The 27,156-nt window shown below is 42.3% G+C and overlaps 1 protein-coding gene across 2 annotated transcripts in view; it reads left to right on the top strand.

Annotated features, from left to right (window-relative positions):
- ern1 (endoplasmic reticulum to nucleus signaling 1) overlaps positions 1–13,549 on the top strand; it is a 33,329-nt gene extending 19,780 nt beyond the window's left edge. Inside the window, exons 9-23 of one of the 2 annotated variants that reach the window (XR_006832458.1) lie at positions 301–379; positions 1,759–1,918; positions 2,203–2,318; positions 2,416–2,619; positions 6,229–6,466; positions 6,671–6,761; positions 7,067–7,256; positions 7,483–7,582; positions 7,966–8,165; positions 8,395–8,542; positions 9,215–9,342; positions 9,491–9,614; positions 10,353–10,420; positions 10,508–12,778; positions 12,982–13,549. Coding sequence is in view for 1 of the 2 variants with exons in the window: in XM_046305314.1 (XP_046161270.1) it covers positions 301–379; positions 1,759–1,918; positions 2,203–2,318; positions 2,416–2,619; positions 6,229–6,466; positions 6,671–6,761; positions 7,067–7,256; positions 7,483–7,582; positions 7,966–8,165; positions 8,395–8,542; positions 9,215–9,342; positions 9,491–9,614; positions 10,353–10,420; positions 10,508–11,071 (2,410 nt within the window). In the remaining variant the exon portion in view is untranslated. Of the gene's footprint in view, positions 1–300; positions 380–1,758; positions 1,919–2,202; positions 2,319–2,415; positions 2,620–6,228; positions 6,467–6,670; positions 6,762–7,066; positions 7,257–7,482; positions 7,583–7,965; positions 8,166–8,394; positions 8,543–9,214; positions 9,343–9,490; positions 9,615–10,352; positions 10,421–10,507 lie in introns of both variants that reach the window. The other variant, XM_046305314.1, reaches the window with a different exon arrangement.
- The last annotated feature ends 13,607 nt before the right edge of the window (positions 13,550–27,156 follow it).

Genomic DNA, 27,156 nt, shown 5'->3' with positions numbered 1-27,156 from the left:
CATATCTAACCAACACAGGTGGACTCTTTCAGTCATGGTTTCACAATACAGTTCTGTACTTCTATTTACACCAGCTTTCAGAAGAAAGGAGAAATAAGAGTTTCAGTGGGTGATCTTGTAGTGTGTGTGTGAAATTGTCTGTTTGTAACCAATAGTGCAGTTTTCTGACTCAATTCAAAGCGGTCTACAGTATAATAGAGTATCTCCCTATTCTAAATGCCCTGGTTGAGGTAGACTATTAGGCTTCTCTTCCTTGTTTAAAGCTAACATTAAGACTATCCTGTTCTGTTGTCTTCACAGGGCCACACTCTACGTAGGCAAGTACTCCACCAGCCTGTACGCATCGCCCTCCCTGGTGCATGATGGGGTCACGGTCGTGGTGAGTGGCACTAGGCTCTTCTGTGTTAGAACAAAATGTGACATTCCGTCTAGAATCTAGAACATCATCAAACAACTGGAAGCTTCTGGGAGCTGATCTCTTAGCCCAAGATCAAAGATGTGAGGTAAAAGTCACAGGGACCTGCAATAGTGTTGGTTTGATTGTTTACCTGACCACAACCCAGGTCACAATCCCCTCAGGCCTGGGTCACTGTAGCACAGAGGAACATTAGATAGAAATAAGGGGTCTTGCTGATACTATCTATTTACAATAAGATGTTGAGATTAATTTGACGTAAACCGTTTGATATTGACATCCCACTTATTTCAGTTTTCTTCTAAGTAGTAAAGGATGTATTTAGTTTCTGTCAACATTTAACAACATTAAACTACATGTGGACACCCCTTCAAATGAGTGGATTCAGCTGTTTGAGTGCTGAAGCGTGTAGCGCATAAAAATCACTTGCCCTCGGTTGCAACACTCTCTACTGAGTTCCACACTGCCTCTGGAAACAACATCAGCACAAGAACTGTTCGTCAGGAGCTCCATGAAATAGGCACACAAGCCTAAGGTCACCATGTGCAATGCCAAGCGTCGCTGTAAATCTCGCCGCCGTTGGACTCTGGAGCAGTGGAAACCCGTTCTCTGGAGAGATCAATCACGCTTCACCATCAGGCAGTACAACAGATGAATCTGGATTTGGTGGATGCCAGGAGAACACTACCTGCCCGACTGCATAGGTGCCAACTGTACAATTTGGTGAAGGAGGAATAATGGTCTAGGGCTGTTTTTCAAGGTTCGAGCTAGGCCCCTTAGTTCCAGTGAAGGGAAATCTTAACGGTACAGCATACAATGACATTCTAGATGATTCTGTGCTTACAACTTTGTGGCAAGGCCCTTTCCTGTTTCAGCATGACAATGCCCCTGTGCACAAAGCGAGGTCCATACAGAAATTATTTGTTGAGATCCGTGTGGAATAATTTAACTGGGCTGAACAAAGCCCTGACTTCAAACCCATCGAACACCTTTAGGATGAATTGGAACGCAGACTGCGAGCATCAGTGCCTAATCGTCCAACATCCGTGCATAATGCTCTTTTGACTAAATGGAAACAAGTCCCTGCAGCAATGTTCCGACACCTAGTGGAAAGCCTTCCTAGAAGAGTGGAGGCCGTTATAGCAGCAAAGGGGGGACCAACTCCATATTAATGCCCATGATTTTGGAATGAGATGTTCGATGAGCAGGTGTCCACATATTTTTGGCCAGGTAGTGTATATTAACATTGAACTACTTAGTACTTGAAAAGGATGTCAATCACTAGGTGACTTCCCTAGTTAAAAAAAGGTTCCATAATCTAGTGGTTTGTGTGTCTCCTGTAGCCCCGTGGCAGCACCTTCCCCATGCTGGAGGGTCCTAACAGCCAGGAGGTAACAATGGAGGAGGAGTGTGTGATCACCCCCAGGACCAGCGTCAAATTCAACTCTGCCCTGAGGGAACGCAACCGCATCAACTTCATGAGGAACCACCTGCTCCTCATAGGTAGAGAACACTCCTCTTGTGCATTTTCCCCCCTCCCCAGTGTCTACCTTGTGTCATTATAGTGCCCTCTGCTGGATGCTCAGTTAGTTCTCAAATGTGGAGCACAAGCATTGTCCAAGTCCATACACTTCAATGCAGTTGTGGCTGTAGAATAAGGATGGAAGTTGGTTTTCAGTGATGTCAGCATGATAATGATTTAAGAATATGTTATAGATGCTATTACACACACTGTAATATCATCATAGTGATGATGCTGATGCTGGTTGGATGCGTTTCTCTCACAGGTCATCATGAGACGCCTCCTGATGCCCATAACAAGATCCTGGAGAAGTTCCCTGACAGTATCCCACGCCAGCAGAGCAATGTCATCCCCCCCACCACAGAGAAGACCCTAGAGGAGGTGTGTGTTTCAGTCCTTCAGCATGCCAACTAACCTCTCCTCTTTGATTTGAATTTGTTGGGGTATAAAAAATATCTTCTCCCTCGTCCTCCCCTAGAAGGTGAATGAGAGTGACATGGGAGAAGGCCCCACTGTGGGCCCCAGCCCCCCGGCGGTCACCTCCATCCAGGAGCAGCCGGGGCGAACCTCACAGGTGAGGGTGGAGGCCCCTGTGGACTCTATGCTTAAAGACATGGCCACCATCATTTTCAGCACCTTCCTCCTGGCTGGCTGGGTAGCCTTCATCATCATCTACCCCAAGGTGAGGGAGCACTGACACCTAGTGGTGATCTGGTGTATGGCTGTTACTACCTGGCTGTACAGATTGTCAGTCAACAAGCTGAACACGAGTGACACAAATGTATGAAGTAAGACCACAGTTTAGTTCCAATATGATGGTAGGCTCTGTGTTAAATGTATGAAGTAAGACCACAGTTTAGTTCCAGTATGATGGTAGGCTCTGTGTTAAATGTAGTATGGTTAAAAGCCACAGTTTAGTTCCAGTATGATGGTAGGCTCTGTGTTAAATGTATGAAGTTAAAAGACCACAGTTTAGTTCCAATATGATGGTAGGCTCTGTGTTAAATGTATGGTAGGTTAAAGTAAGACCACAGTTTAGTTCCAATATGATGGTAGGCTCTGTGTTAAATGTAGAAGAAGCCACAGTTTAGTTCCAATATGATGGTAGGCTCTGTTAAATGTTAAATGTGTGTTAAATGGAAGCCACAGTTTAGTTCCAATATGATGGTAGGCTCTGTGTTAAATGTAGTTCCAATATGATGGTAGCCTCTGTGTTAAAGTAAGGCCACAGTTTAGTTCCAATATGATGGTAGGCTCTGTGTTAAATGTAGGAAGTAGGAAGGCCACAGTTTAGTTCCAATATGATGGTAGCCTCTGTGTTAAATGTAGGAAGTAAGGCCACAGTTTAGTTCCAATATGATGGTAGGCTCTGTGTTAAATGTAGAAGTAAGACCACAGTTTAGTTCCAATATGATGGTAGGCTCTGTGTTAAATGTAGGAAGCCACAGTTTAGTTCCAATATGATGGTAGGCTCTGTGTTAAATGTAGGAAGTAAGACCCACAGTTTAGTTCCAATATGATGGTAGCCTCTGTGTTAAATGTAGGAAGCCACAGTTTAGTTCCAATATGATGGTAGCCTCTGTGTTAAATGTAGGAAGTAAGAGCCCACAGTTTAGTTCCAATATGATGGTAGCCTCTGTGTTAAATGTAGGAAGCCACAGTTTAGTTCCAATATGATGGTAGGCTCTGTGTTAAATGTAGGAAGTAAGACCACAGTTTAGTTCCAATATGATGGTAGCCTCTAGGAAGTAAGACCACAGTTTGTTAAATGTAGCCACAGTTTAGTTCCAATATGATGGTAGCTCTGTGTTAAATGTAGGAAGTAAGACCACAGTTTAGTTCCAATATGATGGTAGGCTCTGTGTTAAATGTAGGTAAGCCACAGTTTAGTTCCAATATGATGGTAGGCTCTGTGTTAAATGTAGTTAAAGTAAGGCCACAGTTTAGTTCCAATATGATGGTAGGCTCTGTGTTAAATGTAGAAGTAAGCCACAGTTTAGTTCCAATATGATGGTAGGCTCTGTGTTAAATGTTTAGTTCCAATATGATGGTAGGCTCTGTGTTAAAAGAAGTAACCACAGTTTAGTTCCAATATGATGGTAGGCTCTGTGTTAAATGTAGGAAGTAAGACCACAGTTTAGTTCCAATATGATGGTATGGTAGCCACAGTTTAGTTCCAATATGATGGTGTGTTAAATGTAGGAAGTAAGCCACAGTTTAGTTCCAATATGATGGTAGCCTCTGTGTTAAATGAAGTAAGCCACAGTTTAGTTCCAGTTTAAAGTTCCAATATGATGGTAGGCTCTGTGTTAAATGTAGGAAGTAAGGACACAGTTTAGTTCCAGTATGATGGTAGCCTCTGTGTTAAATGTAGGAAGCCACAGTTTAGTTCCAGTATGATGGTAGGCTCTGTGTTAAATGTAGGAAGTAAGACCACAGTTTAGTTCCAATATGATGGTAGCCTCTGTGTTAAATGTAGGAAGCCACAGTTTAGTTCCAATATGATGGTAGGCTCTGTGTTAAATGTAGGAAGTAAGACCACAGTTTAGTTCCAATATGATGGTAGCCTCTGTGTTAAATGTAGGAAGTAAGGCCACAGTTTAGTTCCAATATGATGGTAGCCTCTGTGTTAAATGTAGGAAGTAAGCCACAGTTTAGTTCCAATATGATGGTAGGCTCTGTGTTAAATGTAGGAAGTAAGGCCACAGTTTAGTTCCAATATGATGGTAGGCTCTGTGTTAAATGTAGGAAGTAAGGCCACAGTTTAGTTCCAATATGATGGTAGGCTCTGTGTTAAATGTAGGAAGTAAGACCACAGTTTAGTTCCAATATGATGGTAGCCTCTGTGTTAAATGTAGATGGTAGCCTCTGTGTTAAATGTAGAAGAAGCCACAGTTTAGTTCCAATATGATGGTAGGCTCTGTGTTAAATGTAGGAAGTAAGGCCACAGTTTAGTTCCAATATGATGGTAGCCTCTGTGTTAAATGTAGGAAGCCACAGTTTAGTTCCAATATGATGGTAGGCTCTGTGTTAAATGTAGCCTCTGTGTTAAAAGTAAGGCCACAGTTTAGTTCCAATATGATGGTAGCCTCTGTGTTAAATGTAGGAAGTAAGCCACAGTTTAGTTCCAATATGATGGTAGCTCTGTGTTAAATGTAGGAAGTAACAGTTTAGTTTCTCTGTGTTAAATATGAGTTTGGTAGCCTCTGTGTTAAATGTAGGAAGCCACAGTTTAGTTCCAATATGATGGTAGCCTCTGTGTTAAATGTAGGAAGCCACAGTTTAGTTCCAATATGATGGTAGCCTCTGTGTTAAATGTAGGAAGAAGCCACAGTTTAGTTCCAATATGATGGTAGCCTCTGTGTTAAATGTAGGAAGCCACAGTTTAGTTCCAATATGATGGTAGGCTCTGTGTTAAATGTAGGAAGTAAGGCCACAGTTTAGTTCCAATATGTTCCAATATGATGGTAGCCTCTGTGTTAAATGTAGGAAGCCACAGTTTAGTTCCAATATGATGGTAGGCTCTGTGTTAAATGTAGGAAGTAAGACCACAGTTTAGTTCCAAGCCTCTGTTTGTTATGATGGTAGGCTCTGTGTTAAATAGGAAGTAAGCCACAGTTTAGTTCCAATATGATGGTAGGCTCTGTGTTAAAAGTAACCACAGTTTAGTTCCAATATGATGGTAGGCTCTGTGTTAAATGTAGGAAGAAGCCACAGTTTAGTTCCAATATGATGGTAGGCTCTGTGTTAAATGTAGGAAGTAAGGCCACAGTTTAGTTCCAATATGATGGTAGCCTCTGTGTTAAATGTAGGAAGCCACAGTTTAGTTCCAATATGATGGTAGGCTCTGTGTTAAATGTAGGAAGCCACAGTTTAGTTCCAATATGATGGTAGCCTCTGTGTTAAATGTAGGAAGCCACAGTTTAGTTCCAATATGATGGTAGCCTCTGTGTTAAATGTAGGAAGCCACAGTTTAGTTCCAATATGATGGTAGCCTCTGTGTTAAATGTAGGAAGTAAGACCACAGTTTAGTTCCAATATGATGGTAGCCTCTGTGTTAAATGGCCACAGTTTAGTTCCAATATGATGGTAGCCTCTGTGTTAAATGTAGGAAGCCACAGTTTAGTTCCAGTATGATGGTAGGCTCTGTGTTAAAAGTAGGAAGTAAGGCCACAGTTTAGTTGAAATGCTGAGTTATGGATATAACACAAACCTGACTTGAACACTATAACTCACTTATACATGTACTTCTGGTTTACACACCCTCTATTCTCCATCTCTCCTCTCCCAGAGTGTTCACAAACAGCAGCAGCTGCAGCATGAACAGTTCCAGAGGCAGTTGGATGAGCGGCTGGATCTCTTGAGGAGACAGCCGTTCTCTCCCCCAGGGACCGACTTGCCCCTGCTGGCCCCGGACGCTGACTCAGACCACAGCAGTCCCAACGGCACCCCCAACATCACCCCCCGTGCATCCAACCACTCCAACCTGTCTGTGCCCGAGCTGGGCAGCTCCGCCAACGAGGACGGAGGTATGGAGGACACAAGTGGATACACACATTGATAAAGACAACACACATTGATGCGCACACAATTACTCACACATACTCACTCACACACTTACAGTAGGTCTAGCACTGCTCTGTTCATCTTGATGCCTGGCAATTGTTTTGAAAAGGAGAGAAGATACTCTTCTGATTCCAATATCTGATGTGCTTTTTTTTATGGTTCATCAGATGAGGACCCCAACATGGTCAGAGTTGGAAAGATAATGTTCCGTCCCAAAAATGTTTTGGGACATGGTGCAGAGGGAACCATCGTGTATAAGTAAGTCTCACCCCAGGCTAATGTATCTACATTTTGTAACAAAGTGAAATGAAAGTCAAGTGCCTTTTTGAGGCTGCTCAGTTAGTTGTTCAATCATCTCTACTCGTCATACAGACTCTCGAGAGTCTTTGGCCGCATACCCATTATTTCTGTGCAAGTGGGAAGAGAATTGGGACACAACCTTCGTTTTTCATTTACTTTGATAAATGTTCAGTTTTACAAATATACAGACAAGAACTCAACCTTTCTTTGTAAAGTGTCTGTTTATGAATGTTCTACTAGCCTTCCCTTGCGCTGTCCACCAGGGGTCAGTTTGACAACCGTGCCGTGGCAGTCAAGAGGATCCTCCCAGAATGCTTCAGCTTTGCTGACCGTGAGGTGGACCTGCTGCGCGAGTCGGACGAGCACCCCAACGTCATCCGTTACTTCTGCACAGAGAGGGACCGCCAGTTCCAGTACATCGCCATAGAGCTGTGTGCCGCCTCACTGCAAGAGGTACCGCAGCCTCACTGACCACCAAACCAAGGGGTCTGCAACACCCGGCCCACGAGCCAAATGTATCTGGCCCTCCAAAGTTGTCTTAAGCCCTACAACACCCTCTCTCTTCCTGACCTTTCAGCTTACGCTCTCATTCATTTTATTAATTAATGAATCCTCTTAAACTTGCTTCTTGTTACTTTTACTCACTCACTGCATACGGACTCTTTGTTTCCTCTTTCAGTATGTGGAGAGACAGGATTTTGATCGGCATGGACTGGAGCCTGTGATGCTGCTGCAGCAGACCATGTCAGGACTGGCACACCTGCACTCCCTCAATATAGGTAATAATCACAAGATGTTTTTTTATTTTCACTTTAGTCAGTTAAGAACAAATTCTTATTTTCAATGACGGCCTAGGAACACTGGGTTAACTGCCTGTTCAGGGGTAGAACGACAGATTTGTACCTTGTCAGCTCGGGGATTTGAACTTGCAACCTTTCGATCACTAGTCCAACGCTCTAACTACTAGGCTACCCTGCCAACCCACTAGGTTTTAATATAGGTTTTCATGAAGAACAAAAAGGTTCTTACCATACAGTAATATTTTCAATAAGATTCACAAGACTACTGCAGCTGGACTAGGTACAGTAAACATCTAAGATCTCCTAGGTTACAGGTTATTCTTCCAGTGTGATCTGATCTTCTCCACTCTTCCCGTCCCCAGTGCACAGAGACCTGAAGCCCCACAACATCCTGGTGTCCATGCCCAACGCCCACGGTCGGGCGCGGGCCATGATCTCCGACTTTGGCCTGTGTAAGAAGCTGGCGGTGGGCCGACACAGCTTCAGCAGGAGGTCCGGGGTGCCCGGGACCGAGGGGTGGATCGCCCCAGAGGTCCTCAGTGAGGACTGCAAGGACAACCCTGTGAGTGGTCCCTCTCTCTACTGGACACATGACTGGTCCTGATTTTACAGATAGCAGCTGTCATGAAACAAAAGCCTGTGTGACTGTCGCTGTCTGATACTAATTTAAATTGATGTAAATGCAGTTCACTGTTACATACTTATCTTGCCTTTTATCAAAGACATTGATTGCTAACCATCAACAGAACGCCATTATTGAACTCCCAACCTCTCTCTCTCTTCCTCTGTAGACGTGCACGGTGGACATCTTCTCTGCAGGCTGTGTGTTCTACTATGTTGTGTCCTGGGGATGTCATCCCTTTGGCAAGTCTCTGCAGAGGCAAGCCAACATACTGCTGGGAGCCTACAGCCTGGACCAGCTACAGCCCCACAAACATGGTGAGGACATCACTTCCTGTTCTCAGACCCACAGGAAGGCGGTGAGGGGAAGTTGGTGTAGGATTGGTTTGATTTAAACCAGGATGTTGAATGTCTAAGAAACAGTTGTTTCTTGTTGGTAAGCATCAATTCAGCCTTTGAAAGTACAAAGAGAGCAATAAGTTTACATTAGACAGTTTTGGTAAAGGCAGTATTAGAGTTATTATAGACAGACTGGGTCCTGATGTTATTGCAATTTTGTTTAATGCAAACCCAAACATTGACAATCAGTTGTTTCACATCAGAGACCACTGTTGTGGAAAATTTGATCCAAAGATTAGGCAGAGACTAATTTATAATAGTGAATCTTTAATGCAGACGAGAAGCTGCTAGGTAGATCCCTCACTGATCGCAGTCAGGGAAGGAGCTCCAAGAGTAAATGGCTACATGTCCCTTATATAGTGGAAGGTAATAATACAATCATATTGTTACAAGTTATTTTATACAAGCAACAGTTCTAGAACACAATGGCCTTGTTTTAGGGTGCAGACATAACAGCAGTTATGAAATGCATAACATCACAGTCCAACACAGAATAATAACATAACTCTTGAGAAGTGACAACAGCTCACCCCAATTCTGCCACAACACCGCCCCATAGTGACTGAGAGTGTTTGGTCTCGTCTTTCCCAGAGGACATCGTGGCCATAGACCTGATAGAACAGATGCTGAGCATGGAGCCCCAGAGGAGGCCTTCTGCTGAGAGCGTGCTCAAACACCCCTTCTTCTGGAGCCTGGAGAAACAGCTGCAGTTCTTCCAGGTCACAATCAAATCCAATACTTTTCTAATTAAACTGTTCCACATAAATCAGTATAGCATGAGATGCAACTGTGAACGGAACATTTTCCAATAACAACATTTTCTTTTTTTTAAATAAAAACCCATATTTCATCTTGTTTCCCCTGTAGGACTTGAGTGACAGGATAGAGAAGGAGCCGCTGGACGGACCAATCGTAAGACAGTTGGAGCGAGGGGGGCGGGCCGTGGTGAAGCTGGACTGGAGGGAACACATCACAGTGCCTCTACAGACCGGTAAGAGACTGGCCTGAGATCAGTTGTAGCAACAACCACATACCAGTCTTACAAGACTTTGTCCATGTCATGAGTGTAGACTGATAAAGAGACTGGTCCGAGTTCAGTTTTAACCCTACTACTATGCTAGTGCCTTTAATAAATTAAAGCGTATATATTTCATTAAGGAATCATGACCTACTACAGTTTTATACTGAACCTGATTAATAGTTGCCCAGTTAGGCTTAATGTTTCTCAAGTGCAGAAGAGATATGAGTGTAGTCATTGATATAAAATGCAGTGACTGGATGTGGTTTGCATTTCCTGTCAATCCAGACTGCAGCATTTAGCTGAGCTCTTCTCAACTTGAAAGGCTGCTTTGCTTCCTGTTGAGTGTTCATCTGAATAGGGTTGTTTCATAGGGTTGTTCTAATCTTAATATGCCACTGTATGTGAAAGAAATGGTAAGGGAAGGTTTGCTGTGACTGTTGCATTCATGAGTTTTTCATTTGCATGTCAGTCATTTGTCTATTTAGCTTGTTGTTATGTTTTAGTTTTCATGCATTGTGGAGAACTAGTTGGCTGAAGATTTCCTAACAGGTAGACTATATTTATAGGATATCAAACATTAGACCAGGACATTGTGAGGTATCATAATCTTGCTGTATTATGAGACTTTCAGGATAAATTATACATTTTAGGATAAATTATTAGAATGTACTGTGTGGATTACTCATTGCATGTATTTTCTCTTGGCAGACCTACGCAAATTCCGGTCGTATAAAGGAGGGTCTGTCAGAGATCTTCTCCGTGCCATGAGAAACAAGGTATGGGTGTCTTTCCAGCTAAATGATGTGTGTTTACCTGATTTAGATGTCCGTGTATATGAATCCTTCTTTTTGTCCCTCCTTTAGAAGCACCATTACAGGGAGTTACCAGCTGAGGTCCAGGAGACTCTGGGCTCCATCCCTGATGACTTTGTCTCCTACTTCACTTCCCGCTTCCCCCACCTGCTGTGCCACACCTACCTGGCCATGCGCACCTGTGCCCACGAGAGGTCATTCCTTCCCTACTACTCCAGCTCAGAGCAGCTCTCCTGGATACGGACTCCCTACACACACCCCGAGACCACCCCCCCGCTGCAGACACACACGTCGCAGCCAGAGGAACCCACACCGTCAAACACAGTACCCTCACAGCCTGAGGTGTCAAACACAATTCCATCCACAGACCCCATACAGTCAGTGACCGTATCAGACTCTACACCCATACAGTCACTGTCAATCACAACAACCCCCCCACAGTCAGTGCCAACCACAGTACCAGCAGAGCCAGTATCATCCACATCATTACCAGTCCAACCAGTACTGCCTACATCACCCTCATCCACACTGCCAGACCTGCCTCCACAGACAGTGTTGCCCTCAGAACCCCCCACACAGTCAGAAACCCCCCCTTACAGATCCCATCCCACCTGAGCCACACATACTGCCAGTGCCACATCCAGCCACACCGGACACAGAGCCTGCCTGAGAGCCGATGAGGGGTGGTGGATGAGTGCTGCACAGAGGAGCATTGCCTTACGAGTGGACACATACTGGTGCTCTGTTGCTCTGTCCTGTGCTGGTGAGGACCAGGCCTGCAGTGCCTGGGAGCTGCCGACAGGGGGGAGCAGCAGCCCAAACCAAGTGCCTTTCCTGCTCGACTGAGACAAAATGGCTCTGAATGGAATCGTCCCAATGTCCCTCGAAGCATCAAGAAGCCAGGGCTGAAATGAACTAGTGGGGGCTGTAATGTGTAGTACAGAGAGAATCTGTTTTATTTGCAATGGAGTCCCTCCTAATGTCAAGTATTGTGAGGTATTCAAGTATTGTTGGGCACAAAATACTTGGCAAAGCAAGGGAGGAATTCTTCTGTTGATGTTGTTGAAAGACAAGTTGACAATGGTAGTTTTACTGTGGAATCTTATTTCTCTTAATGAGCCTATTCACTGTAAAGAGGTGTATATTATTGTATAGGTGATGACTTGATAATGACTATCGTTGAAAATCATGGGATGTGGCCATTGTGCCTTTCTAAATAACACTGTGTTATGTAAGTGAGCTCTGTGAGGGTAGATGTCTGGAATAGTTTTGCTTGCTGCTGCAGATGCTGCTTGTCTCTTGAATCAATACTATTTCAGTGCCTGTCTTCCTGTGCAGGTGAGGGCAGATAGTCCAAAGGGTGTTTGAACTAAACACTGGTAAAAGCATAATGTGTTTATCTTTTCTACTTTTAACTCTGATAGCTTTGTGCTGTACATAAGGCACAAGGCAATATGTGATCTGATTGTGTTTTTATTGCAGGACATCACCCAAAGTCTTGTTTGCTTGACCTCTGACACACGAGGCCTTTACTAAAACTGGTTCAGCTACAAGTCATGACAGGATGATTACAGAAAACATTCACTTCACATTCTGGTTTTTGCTGTCTGAGGAATGGTGTTTTCTCTCATCCTAGCTTTGATGAATGATGATCCAATGCAACATGTTTTATTCAATCATATTGTCTGTATAATGATTGGCAGTTAAATAGGTCTTCATTTATTACATGAATTAACTGTTAGTTTGTTAATATTTTATTTTTTAAGTGGAATACATTTACTTCAGGTTTATTTTGTACTGTTCATTGTACATCAAAAACCCCAAGAATGTACAGTATTTTGTCTAATGCAAGCTGTTTAAAATTAAGTGAAGAGTGTTTTGTGCAAAAGTGAACAGTAAATCTTTTGCAGTCTCGCCTGACGATGCCTTTTACTGTTAAGATTTCATTTCTAACATGCCATCCTGAATGCAAGAATAGTTTGTTTTATGATATTCCTTTTTCAGTTTTGCATTTGTCTCCTTTTGCCAACATGTCTGCCATTGTTGGAGTGAAAATGCCAAATTAAATCAGCATTAATATCTGTTACTGTGTTAGTTTGCAGATATTTTGAGCTTGTGGAACTAATGCTGCATTTATAACCAAGTGGGAAGGTGGTATTTACCATATACCAACTGGGAAAATCCACTTGAACGCACCTACAACTTCTAATTACTAGTGGGAAACTCATCGATCATCCCTGATCTCGGCTTCTCCCACATGCTGACCTCTGACAACACCTACGAAGGAAGAGACTTCACCAACAGCAGTTTCGTCAGTTAAATGTAGCACAACATTTATAAAAAGCAATCTATTAACATTTTTTAACTTGAATTTGTTAACAACCATGAAAGCTGTACTTTTAGTTGGTGAATTATGATTTGGTGTAACAATGTATACAGACCCTTTTCTATGCAACAGCCTCCTATGTGTGTTTACCTGATTTAGATGTCCGTGTATATGAATCCTTCTTTTGTCCCTCCTTTAGAAGCACCATTACAGGAAGTTACCAGCTGAGGTCCAGGAGACTGGGCTCCATCCCTGATGACTTTGTCACCTACTTCACCTCCCGCTCCACACCTACCTGGCCACACCTACCTGGCCAATATTTTATTTATTTATTGCAGGGCGTCAGCCAAAGTCTTGTTTGCTTGATCTCTTGACACACTAGGCATAACTAAAACTTGTTTGGCTACAAGTCATGATAAGATGATTACAATGTATTCCCTTTACATTCCGGGTTATGGGCTTGAGTTTCTTTGTCCATTCTTTGATGGAGGAATTATATTTATTTTCTCTCGTCTCATATTCCTTAACAAGGATCCAGTGAAACATGTTTTATTCCATCACATCCATTGTCCGTGAATAACAGATTAATATGTATTACATTTAACTGTAATAGTCTAATATTTTATTTATTTTGTAAGCTGTTTTTATGTACTGGCCATACTACACAGTTTCAAAATTGTCTCATTTTGCATTGCCAACGAATATGCAGCTGTTTTATGTGAAAAAGCCAAATAAATCACCGTTATATTTGTGCCTTTTGAACTTTACATTTTTGTCAGTTATTCTTGGGACTAAGCAAACATAATACTACATTCATTATTGACTGTTATGTAACGGACTTCCACTGCAGGCCTGAGGGGGTCAATGCCAAGTTGCCAGTGTCGTAACTCTCCTTTTCTCCTAAACGAAATTTACGGATAAAAACAAGCCCCCTCGTGACGTCGTTCCTCTGATCAGACGTAGTTCGGGTCCATGGTTTTAGGGAGTGACTGAGCGTTCTAGCATTCGACGCCACCTATCTAGTACAGCAGCAGAAATCTACCAGTTGAAAAGAGTCGTCTTTTATCACACCGAATATTCCAAAGCATGAACGACGTGCTGCGAATTAAGAGCTAAACATATTTCTGTTGGCAATGGAACAATTTAAAGAGGTGAGAACTATATCAATTATAGGCTGCGCTTGTCGAGAGTGCTCTCCAGCAAAGGAAAGACACATTCCTAGCCCTTTATTTCTGTTTGGTGTAAAGTTTATCTGCTGCAGGGGGGAAAAAACTATATTGAAGTCTTATCTCTGCAATCTAAAACTGGAGTATATATTTTTTTCCAGAGAGGACATCCCCGCCAAAGTCTGGTTCATCTTCGCCCGCTCATTGGTAAAAAAACTTTTTTTTTTCTTTGAGACTACAGATTAAACTTGATTTTTATTAAAACGATGTATGTAGCTACTTCAGAGTTTCTTGAACATTTAAAAATACTAACTGTAGCCAACGTTGATAGGCTTAAGCCATTTTATTTGAAACCGTGCATTGGCCTGCATTCCCTTGTGATTTTATAATCAACTATACATTTTAGCAGCTTCGTTGTCTTGAAATAGGTTATATTTCAAATATTCGTTTCAATGTCTAGCTATGGGCATGTCCACAATCTTTCAAAGTAACCAATCACACGTCATCTGTTGGAGACACAGGTGAAGTGGTGAATGAGGTGAGCTTCTCCAAAGAGTACCACAATATGAGTCATAATACCCATATAACCTAGCGGTCAAACAGGGAAATGGTTCAAACCATTCATTTTTCCCATAGGGGATTTTAGACTCTTATGTGTAAATTTACCCTGACGTAACGTTTTGATAACTGTAAATCTCTCTCGGACAAGGTGACTTATTAATATATTCGCTGGTATAATAAAAAAAATGAAACGCTAATTAGCTGCTAATGAGGCTATCCGACGGAACTACAAATACTATCTATCTACTATCTGGACGAGACTGCTGAATCCAGGCAAAGGTAAGAATCTCTGGGTTAACTATCTAATGTTAGCTAAATGTAGTAACGCATAAATTGGCCACGTTTAAAAATAATAATAATAATTTTATTTTGGTCATGTTTTAAAATAAAACAATACCTGTTAGCAAAGGTGTCAGCTAGAGAGACATGCATGTATTTGTAGTCTTACATGATGTCATTAATTATAATTTTCGAATCTGAGAGTAAATAGAGCTGAATTTATTGATTTAAAAGTCACCTTGTCTGAGAAAGATTTACACGAATATCAAAACCTCACACCAGGGTAAGCCTACACAAAACATGGCCCTTGTTTTAAGTGTTTCTAAAATGGGAAAAACGAATGGTGGAAAAATCCTTTAAACAATTTCCCTGTTTGACTGCTAGGTTTTATGGGTATTATGACACATCCACTGTGGGGATCTATAAAGGGAGCCACCTGCCTGCAAACTGAGGTTCATTCAGTTTGCTTGAACATTTGCTACGTTGTGAAACTGTTTGAAGGACACGTTTTCCCTAAACGTTCTTGAATGTTCTTGAACAGACTGAGGTACGTTTTCTCCGGTTTGTTGGGTTTAGCGAGGTGTGGCTTGAAGCAATGGGTGACGTGAACTCGGCAAAAAAAGAAACATCCTCTCACTGTCAACTGCGTTTATTTTCAGCAAATTTAAACGTGTAAATATTTGTATGAACATAACAAGATTCAACAACTGAGACATATGCTGAACAAGTTCCACAGACATGTGACTAACAGAAATGGAATAATGTGTCCCTGAACGAACAAAGGGGGGTCAAAATCAAAAGTAACAGTCAGTATCTGGTGTGGCCACCAGCTGCATCAAGTACTGCAGTTCATCTCCTTATGGACTGCACCAGATTTGCCAGTTCTTGCTGTGAGATGTTACCCCACTCTTCCACCAAGGCACCTGAAAGTTCCTGGACATTTCTGGGGGTATGGCCCTGGCCCTCATCCTCCGATTCAACAGGTCCCAGACGTGCTCAATGGGATTGAGATCCGGGCTCTTCGCTGGCCATGGCAGAACACTGACATTCCTGTCTTGCAGGAAATCACGCACAGAATGAGCAGTATGGCTGGTGGCATTGTCATGCTGGAGGGTCATGTCTGGATGAGCCTGCAGGAAGGTTACCACATGAGGGAGGAGGATGTCTTCCCTGTAACGCACAGCGTTGAGATTGCCTGCAATGACAACAAGCTCAGTCCGATGATGCTGTGACACACTGCCCCAGACCATGACGGACCCTACATTTCCAAATCTATCTTGCTCAAGAGTACAGGCCTCGCTGTAACGCTAATTCCTTTGACAATAAACGCGAATCCGACCATCACCCCTGGTGAGACAAAATCGCGACTTGTCAGTGAAGAGCACCTTTTGCCAGTCCTGTCTAGTCCAGAGATAGTGGGTTTGTGCCCATAAGCGACGTTGTTGCCGGTGATGTCTGGTGAGGACCTACCTTACAACAGGCCTACAAGCCCTCAGTCCAGCCTCTCTCAGCCTATTGCAGACAGTCTGAGCACTGATGGAGGGATTGTGCGTTCCTGGTGTAACTCGGGCAGTTGTTGCCATCCTGTACCTGTCCCGCAGGTGTGATGTTCGGATGTACCGATCCTGTGCAGGTGTTGTTACACATGGTCTGCCACTGCGAGGATGATCAGCTGTCCATCCTGTCTCCCTGTAGCGCCGTCTTAGGCGTCTCACAGTACGGACTAGAGGTTGACCGATTAATCGGAATGGCCAATTAATTAGGGCCAATTTGTGGTCTTTCTGTAGCTCAGTTGGTAGAGCATGGCGCTTGTAACGCCAGGGTAGTGGGTTCGATCCCCGGGACCACCCATACGTAGAATGTATGCACACATGACTGTAAGTCGCTTTGGATAAAAGCGTCTGCTAAATGGCATATATTATTATTATATTATAATTTCAAGTTTTCATAACAATTGGAAATCTGTATTTTGGGGCGCCAATTTTGACGATAAAAAAGTGTTTTTTTTTATACCTTTTATTTAACTAGGCAAGTCAGTTAAGAACACATTCTTATTTTCAATGACTGCCTAGGAACAGTGGGTTAACCGTACCTAGTTCAGGGGCAGAACGACAGATTTTCACCTTGTCAGCTCGGGGGATCCAATCTTGCAACCTTGACAGTTAACTAGTGCAACGCTATAACCACCCGCCCCTCGTTGCACTCCACATGGAGACTGCCTGTTACGCGAATGCAGTAGAAGCCAGGGTAAGTTGCTAGCTAACATTAAACTTATCTTATAAAAAACAATCAATCATATTCACTAGTTATAACTACACATAGTTGATGATATTACTAGTTTATCTAGCGTGTCCTGCGTTGCATATAATCGATGCAACGTTGGGGGATGATTTAACAAAAGCGCATTTGCGGAAAAAGCACAATCGTTGGACGACTGTACCTAGCCATAAACACCAATGCCTTTCTTAAAATCAATACACAGAAGTATATATTTTTCACCTGCATATTTAGCTAAAAGAAATCCAGGTTAGCAGGCAATATTAACCAGGTGAAATTGTGTCACTTCTCTTGTGTTCATTGCACGCAGCGTCCAGGTATATGCAACAGTTTGGGCTGCCTGGCTCATTGCGAACTAATTTGCCTGAATTTTACGTAATTATGATATAACATTGAAGGTTATGCAATGTAACAAGAATATTTAGACTTAGGGATTCCAACCGTTAGATAAAATACCGAACGGTTCTGTATTTCACTGAAATAATAAAAGTTTTGTTTTCTTAATGATAGTTTCTGAATTCGACCATATTAATGACCAAAGGCTTGTATTTCTATGTGTTATGTTATAATTAAGTCTATGATTTGATAGAGCAGTCTGACTGAGCGATGGTAGGCAGCAGCGGGCTCATAAGCATTCATTCAAACAGCACTTTTGTGCGTTTTGCCAACAGCTCTTCGCAAGCACAGTGCTGTTTAGGACTTCAAGCCTATCAGGCTAATGGCTGGTGTAACCGATGTGAAATGGCTAGCTAGTTAGCGGGGTGCGCGCTAATAGCGTTTCAAACATCACTCGCTCTGAGAATTTGAGTAGTTGTTCCCCTTGCTCTGCAAGGGCTGCGGCTTTTGTGGAGCAATGGGTAACGCTGCATTGAGTGTGGCTGTTGTCGATTTGTTTCTGGTTCGAGCCCAGGTAGCGACGAGGAGAGGGACGGAAGCTATACGGTTACACTGTGGAAATACGATAGTGCCTATAAGAACATCCAATAGTCAAAGGTATATGAAATACAAATGGTATAGAGAGAAATAGTCCTATAAATACTATATTAACTACAACCTAAAACCTCTTACCTTGGAATATTGAAGTCTCATGTTAAAAGGAACCACCAACTTTCTTATGTTCTGAGCAAGGAACTCAAATGTTAGCTTTTTTACATGGCACATATTGCACTTTTACTTCTCCAACACTTTGTTTTTGCATTATTTAAACCAAATTGAACAAGTTTCATTATTAATTTGAGGCTAAATGTATTTTTATTTATGTATATTAAATTAAAATAAGTGTTAATTCAGTATTGTTGTAATTGTCAGTATTACAAATAAATAAATAAAAATTGGCCAATTTTAATCGGTATCGGCTTTTTTTGGTCCTCCAATAATCGGTATCGGCGTTGAAAAATCATAGTCGGTTGACCTCTAGTACGGACATCGCAATTTATTACCCTGGCCACATCTGCAGTCCTCATGCCTTGTTGCAGCATGCCTAAGGCACGTTCACGCAGATGCGCAGAGACCCTGGGCATCTTTCTTTTGGTGTTTTTCAGAGTCAGTAGAAAGGCCTCTTTTGTCTCCTGTTTTCATAACTGTGACCTTCATTGCCTACCGTCTGTAAGCTGTTAGTGTCTTAACGACCGTTCCACAGGTGCATGTTCATTAATTGTTTATGGTTAATTGAAAAAGCATGGGAAACGGTGTTTAAACCCTTTAAAATGAAGATCTGTGAAGTTATTTGGATTTTTATGAATTATCTTTGAAAGACAGGGTCCTGAAAAAGGGATGTTTATTTTATGGGCAGTGGCAATGCTGAAATTGTTCCACAACTCAACAGCTCCCCATTTTTAACTGGTCATTCAGTAAAGCTCCGTTTCCGTTCAATTGAACATTCTAGATCGTAAAAACGTACTGAACACAGCCCTGGTCATTCCTGCTTCTCTTCTTTGTGGATGTGACTGCATCCACTAAAGCTCTCCTCAGCATGACTACATTTCTAGCTTCCTACTGAGCCATTCTCTCGTTTGGTTAAAACCTATGTTTACTCGTTTGTGAATAACCCACACTCCGACCAGCAAAATGCTGGTTACCTTAGCCATAAGGCAGTTGCTAGCTATATAATGCATTACTAGCTTCATGGCCGTGGCATTCACACTGTGCTAGCCCTAACTAGCATTAGCTGTGAGACTTCTAACTAGCAAGCTAGCCACACTAGCAGTCCTACCTGCACATAGTGGCATACACCTGGCTAGATAACTTGGAGTTCCCTACCTGCTCAAGTAGTGTTGCTGTCACGCCTGTGAAGGATAATTCACAACAATGCTGAAAAGCCCACTAGCTACTGGCCAGCTTGCTTCTCTCGTTTAGTACACCTCATGATGCTATGGTGATATGAGACTCAAGACCGGAGAAACAACAATATTCACGCAGTTGTCTTCGGCTAAGGTGGTACTAGCTAGCGAAGCTATTAGCCAAATAGGTGAACCCTAGCTAGCTAACACGGATAAAGGCCCTCTCACCAAGTACATAAAATAAATAATATGAGCAAGTCTTGTTTAATGACACCGTTCACACCAATTTGCAAATATCGTCCTACTGCAACCCGCCAGTTATTTATTCGGAACAGGTTAGATATTGTTGTCTGGGACACTGCCACTGACAGGTCTGTGGGTTCCTTGTGTGAATTAATTGATCTTTGTCTAGATTTTTTATGTTTGCAATGCAGCAATGTATCTATTTAGCCAATGCATGTGTTTCTATTTTTAAATGGTTGTCAATTTCATCTTCATGTAGCATATCACCGCTGTCTCTACCCTATTTTCCGCCCTCTAGGAAACTATGGCGCGCTGTGCATGGCTTGTGAGGAGGAGAATCTGAATGCGATTAGCCTCTGTTTTCTAGACTACCCAGAGTGCAGGAGCCCCTTCTACACTCTCACTGTAAAGTGGCTGGTTTGCGAGAAGTTGTGTGACCAAAACAGTTCACTGTTTAGATCCATTTAGCAGCTTTCTCAGTCTGTCATCTAGGCTTTGACAACTAGAGTAGAGTAACACCCGCAGTTGTGTTTCATGAAGGAAGCATGTCGCTTACGTCTAATCCCCAAGCCGGCAGGTAGCCTAGTGCTTAGAGCTTTGGGCCAGTAACCGAAAGGTTGCTGGATCGAATCCCCGAGCGGACAATTTAAGAATCTGCCGTTCTGCCCCTGAGCAAGGCATCTCTCTGATTCAGAGGGGTTAAATGCAGAAGACACATTTCAGTGGAATGCATTCAGTTGTACAACTGACTAGGTATCCCCCTTTCCCTTTGGACCTGCCTATTGTGCTTGATGCAATTATTTTCTCAGCAACCTTTGAGCAGCTGGAATGTGTGGAGTTTTAAATATCTCTCCTTTTAATTAAGACCGGTTTGCTGATTGCCCTTACCTCTGCAAAGCGAGTGAGTGAGCTGCATGCACTTTAGTCCACCATTCATGCCTACAGTTTCCCCGGGGTTCCCCCAAGTAACGTTGTTACTCAATCCCACCTTTATGCCTAAGGTCAGCTGCAATTACAATTGTATTGCCTTGGAGCTAATTGATTTCCACCGGTCACCCTTCTACTCTACAGAAGAAGGGCGTCTCCGTCGTTTATGTCCAGTACACGTGTTGCGCTTCTACTTGGACAAACTAGAGCATGGCAAAAGGGTGACCTACTCTTCGTTTCCTGGGCGCCCCCTTGCAAACGTGGGCCCCTCTCTCATCAACAGCTATCCCATTGGATTGTGGAGGAGGCTGTTATATACTTATATTACCAAGGGTTTACAGTCCCCGGAGATTCTGAGTGTGCTCATTCCACTGGTGTTTTGGCGTCTTGGGCACTTTTTACAAGAGATCTGCACCATTCACACCAACATAGACATAGAGCTATGGCATACTGTTTTTGTCTTACTATCATTTTTAGACAGACCCCAATGAGAGAGAATATGTTTAAAAGTATTCTCTGTCTGACATTGCAGTCACGTTCATTTTCAGTTCTAAGTTAAAGTTTAAAAGACGTCATTTACGGACATTGAAAATGTCTATTCTTTAGGGTTGTCAAACGACTCAAATGGTTAATTGCGATTAATCACAATTATTGAAAAAATTAGAATTTGCTCAAATTTGACCCTAAAAGTTTAGTCCATTTTTTTTAAAGCAGTGGCAAAAAGAATAAAACATAGCTCCTGTGATATTTTAGTCCATTTTGTTTAAAGCAGTGGCAGAAAGAATAAAACATAGCTCCTGTGATATTTTAGTCCATTTTGTTTAAAGCAGTGGCAGAAAGAATAAAACATAGCTCCTGTGATATTTTAGTCCATTTTGTTTAAAGCAGTGGCAGAAAGAATAAAACATAGCTCCTGTGATATTTTAGTCCATTTTGTTTAAAGCAGTGGCAGAAAGAATAAAACATAGCTCCTGTGATATTGGGCATAACTTTGACATGATTTTGGCTAGAGTCATCAGCGACGTCAGCAAGCATTGACTGTAGCTGTGTTCTGTGCTTAACAGCTTCCGTGCGGAAATGCGTGTGTTTAAAAGGATCCGTGCAGTGAAGAAAATGGAGATGCGATTAACGCCGATGGACCAACTCAATTTGGCCTTGTTTGGGGTGGACCTCATTAGAATAATACCCAGTGTTATTTGCAAGTGTATATTTTAAAACGTTATGTCGATAGAGAATATTGTTGTAGTTAGTGTTCGGTTGATTGTGTCTATAAACTTTGAACATGATCACTGACAGTTCTTCAGCTTTTGAAATGGCTAATATAAGTGCAAGTGACAGATGAGAGCAATAATAAATCCATCAGAACATAATATTTTTGGGATTGAGACATAATACTTTCATCATTGACATGAGATGTCAGTAAAATTGGTTACGGTTACAATTTGACCTTATGAAACCACAGCAAAAAATACAGATTTTCAACGTCCCAAAACAATACAGATTTTTATCTTTCACTTAGAACTGAAAATGAATATGGCTTTAATGTCAGACACCATTTCAACACCCAGAGGAGTCGTCTTCTCAACATCCCTAACATATGTATTTTAAACATTCACTTACAACTGAAAATTAACACGGTTCCAATGTCAGATGTTTTTTCAACATCATTTAATGTCATTTTGTTTACTGGGCTACCAAGAAAGAAGACATTTAAAAATAATATATTCACAGCCTGCTAAAGGACATATTTTGTAGTTTGTTAATTTCAAATATGTTTCACTGAGCAACACACAGTAGAAAAACAAGCAGTGCTATTTTAGATGATGTAGTTGATTGATTAAAAGTTACTATTTTCCTCAGACTGATTATGCAAGACCCTACACAACATTGAGCTCGTAGACTGAAGTGCAATAATGGGTAAGAAAGTTTGAGATATTGGTGTAATTATGTTTTTATATTCTACTAATACTTCATATAGGTAATAAATCAGTTATTTGATTTTTCTATTATATTCTACAGCAGAGGAACCTGATGAACTTCCTGTTGAAAAATGGACTGACTCCCACGTGAGTTCTTGGTTAAGAACTATTGGAGTGAAGGAGCAATACATCAAGAAGCTTTATGAGGAAGAGGTAGATGGGAGAATTCTCCTTGTACTGACTGAGGACTATCTGAGAAAAGAGATTGGAATGAAATCAGGACCAGCTCTGTTGATCATCGGAAAGAGAAATGAGCTTATAGACACCAAACAGACAACTCAGGGCAAGGAAAAGCCTCAAAGTAGCAACAATAGTGAACAGGGAAGTAAAAAGAAGAAGCAGGGATCAGCTCCCCAGATTCCAGAGACAGATCAAGGTCTTTCAGAGGAAGCGAAACAAACTCATCAAGGACAATCTGTTGAGGACAATGTGTTAACCACGAAGAGAGACTGCAAGCCACGGCCATTTGGCAAAGAAGGCATTGATTTCACATATGTCAAACATAGTGTTCTGCAACCTGAATCTGGTGTATTTGATCTGATATCTCCCTGTCATGAGTACAAGTCATTTGACAATGCTGCCAAATTGGACCGCACAAGACTACAGGCTAAATTTGCCAAAGAGGTTCTCAAATTCGGTACTGGCTGCATGAATATCAGATCAAATGGCACAATACACTTTGGTGTAATGGACAGTAGGGATGATGCAGGCTATGTGCATGGTGAGATAATCGGTGTTCCGGTTTTTGAGAAAGATATATATGTTGATGCATTGGATCACATTGAGAGGAGTTTCTCCTCTCGCTCTGACAGCGAGCATGTGCGACAGTGCATACGCCCACCTCAGTTTATTGAGGTCATGGACATAGAAAAAAGGTATGTGGTGGAGGTTGATATTGTTCCCTCCATAAGCATTGTTAAGAACCGAGTGTACTCTGTTCGCCTGCCAAACTTCAAAGAGTCCTCTAACAAGATTGAGCATGAAAAGGAAACAATCTATCGCAGGGTAGGATCAAAAACCGAGCCAGTGAGTGATCAAAATGACTTCTACCAGCGAGTCAGAGACAGAGATGCCCAAAGAGAAGAGGCTGAGCATTGTCGATATGTTAACACCCCGGACATCTGCCAAGACCTCGGAAGGAAACTCACCATGCTGATAACCAGTGGCAAGAAATTCATTGAAAAGGAGAAATGGTACATTCTTGTCACTAACCAGTTCCAACCAGATGACTTGAGCAGCATTGCCTTCTTGCTCAACATGAACATTTTCTGTGTGTTCGATTTTGACCCTGATTCCAAAGTGTCAGGATTCTGCAGTAAATACATTCAGCACCATGCTGCAAATATGCATTTCATGCAGAACTACAAAATCCCAGATGGCATGAGCATTGGAGACTTTGTGAGTCACCTGCATTTGTTTGAGCAAACCAGTTGGATCTTTTGCAATGGACGGAATGACTATCAAGGAAATGAAAGTCCCTCCGGTGAAATGACATGGATCAAAACAAAAATGACACTCCTCAGGGATTCCGTGTCACTGATCTGCAAACAGATTTTGCCAAAAGGCACATTCACTGTGGTCTTCCTTCTCACCTCCCCAGTCGAGAAACCACTCTTGCACACCTTCAATGTATTCTTCACTGACATGGAGGGTCATGATGACATAATCTGTATCTCAGAATCTGAAGACAACTATCAGAAATGGCAACACTTTGCTGAGCTCTCATGTGGAACAGAAACAGTGAACCGCTCCAGTGTTGTTGGGATGAAAATGAGCCATGTGAATGCCACTCTTCAACGTATTCAACATGTCACCACTAGAGCAACCAAACATCTGTCTACCCATGTTAAAGGACAGTGCCCTTTTGAGACCCGTGACGAGGAAAGGATGTATTCTCTAGAGATTCTTAGTGTTTACCATTGTGATGAAAGTAGTGATGACTTTATCGAGGCAGAGAAAGAAAACATTGAAAGACAGTTTTACCACGGGGGCAGAGTGAGCTGGATGAATTTTTGGCTTGCAGAGAAGAAGTTTGTGGGGGATGTCATTCAACGGGATGCCTACTGGGACGTCTCAAAACTTCTCAGCGACACTCAGAAGTGGAGTATAGACCAATTAGCTGTGAACAGTATCAACATCTACCATCACCCAGGAAGCGGTGGAAGCACAGTAGCAAGGCAGGTGCTGTGGAACAATAGAAAAGACCTAAGATGTGCTGTTGTGAAACTGTCATACTCTGCTACCATAGTCTCTGAGCATGCTGTTCAACTTAGAGAATACGAAGAAAAAGATTCCCAGAAATGCCTCCCAGTACTCCTGTTGGTTGAGGACTGTGACAAAGAACATCTGGGTGATTTGAAGCATGAATTAGAGGTTGCAAGCTACACTAAAAAAATTGCGCAAGGAACACTGTGTTTCATTCTGTTGAGCTGCAGACGATCCCATAACCCAGAGAAGATGTGCAAGGACTTGCCATTGCAGAATGTAGCTGTCACTCACAAACTATCAAAAGAAGAGAAGAGACAGTTTGCTGGGAAAAGGCAGAAGCTTGAAGAACAGTACCAGCCAGAATTCATCTTGACATTCGTCTTGATGAGTGAAGAATTTGAGCACAAGAAGATTGTCAAGTATGTTGAACAATTTGTGAAACATCTGCTGCAAGGCATTGACCATGGATCTGTTGTCACTCGCCTCATTCGTTATGTGGCATTGCTGAACACATATGTTCAGAACTCCTTCATTTCCCAGTCCCACTGTGAATCTCTGCTAGCTCTAACTATTCACATGGATAGGTTTCGCCAGCATATGTTTGAGAGATCACTGAGTGAGCCGGCCAAACTCGTCTTCATACACCTGAGAGATGACAGAACATATATTGAATCAATCCGAATCATTCATCCATTTGTAGCAAAGGAAATTCTCCAGCAGCTTTTGGGTGACCACCAGCAAGGTCAAGGGACTCAAGGCAGATTAGCAATGGATCTTCTTCATGAGGATGTGCTTTTCGAACACAGGTTTGGAAAAGAGGATTACTTGAAGTTTCTGCGAGACCTGTTCATGAAGCGTTGCAGAATAAGCAAAGGTGATGAATCTGACAGCTTTTTTTCTCCACTCATTGAGCATGTGAGTAAAAATGATGGCCCTGACAGAGCAATTGAGCTTCTCAGAGAGGCATATAAACGTTTCAACAAAGATCCATTTTTTGCTCAGCAGCTTGCCCGTCTGAACTACAGGCACAACAAATTTGAAGAGGCAGAACAGTGGGCAGAAATAGCAGGCAAAAAGATGCCTAACAACTCCTACATCTTGAACACCAAAGGTCAGGTCTACAGGAGCTGGTTCAATGCCAAGTGTAAAGCAATAGAGAACGTCACAAAGACCGTAGAAAACACAGCAGATGCAGTAGAAACTGCACTAAAAGCTATGGAATGCTTCCAAGAATGTGAGCAGGCCGCAATCGCAGACCATAACTCCATGAACAATTCAGGCTTTTTTGCAGCTGTTGAAGTCGGATTCAGCTTGTTAAAGCTAATTTCCTCACTGCGTGTGTTTTCAAACAAGGCACATGGTCATTCAGAAAGTTTGAAGTACTTGCTCACAGACTATGTTCCTGAAGAAGTCAAGGAACCCTGGGAATGTTTTCACAGCAAACTGAAGAACCTGCAAACTACTCTGCACGAATCCCTTGATTGGATCTCAGAAGACCTGAGTTACTTTCAAGCTGACATTGGTGCGGATGAGGAGGAGACTATTGAAAGTTCTGAGATGAAGATATTCAATCCCATGAAGTGGTTAGTGAAACAGTCCTCTGAATATGGGAAGTACTTCAGTGACTTTTCACTCAGCACTGCCCAAAAAACATCAGAGTCCAACCTAGTCCAAACTCCTTTCACAAAACGCATGATAATCTATCGCCTTGGTGGTGGAAATATAACCACAATCTTATCCCTCCTGACTGACCAGAAGGATAAAGACCAGGTGAAAGTGCTGGAAGATATCATATTTCTGTACCCTACCAACCCTCTGAGGGTGAGGATGGATCAGATGGATCTGGTCAATTACATAGCATCTCACATTGCCCTAAGCTGCCTTTCTACTCTGTCTCCAAACCTGGCTACTCTCAAAGATCTTCAGAAACTTAGTCAGCAATTTCCTAAAGAGAAACAGAAATGCCTTTCAAGTGCTCTTTTCTTACTCACATTGCTGTTTTGGCCAGAAGAGCATGACACGGATCAAGACAAAGAGAGCAAATATGACATTGTACAGTCAGCTGTTGAATTCCTGAAAAGAAGCTACTGGACCAAAATGAAGGATATTCCACAGCGAAAAAGGAGGATTTACACTCATTTTTTCCTGGGGAATGGAACTGGATGGGAGAAGATTGTCCACAAAAGCAAAGTTGAAATGACCACAAAGCTCCTCTCTGTGTCAGTGAAAAGAATGAAGTGGTTTCGTGGGGAAATGTGGACAACACCAGTGATCACAAAGCTGTTTAAGCGTGTCTCTGGCTGGACAGAAGATGGAACCGTCTACCTTGTGGGTCCTAAAAAGAAGTTCACTATCCATCCACTGTATGCAGCGTCAGTTCCCTATGGCAATGAAAATGTCACATTCTACTTGGGCTTCACATTCAGAGGACCTGTTGCGTACAACATCACTGTGA

Source organism: Oncorhynchus gorbuscha, linkage group LG16, assembly GCF_021184085.1.
Source record: "Oncorhynchus gorbuscha isolate QuinsamMale2020 ecotype Even-year linkage group LG16, OgorEven_v1.0, whole genome shotgun sequence".
Taxonomy (NCBI): Eukaryota; Metazoa; Chordata; class Actinopteri; order Salmoniformes; family Salmonidae; genus Oncorhynchus; species Oncorhynchus gorbuscha.
This window is presented reverse-complemented; position numbering and strand designations above follow the sequence as displayed.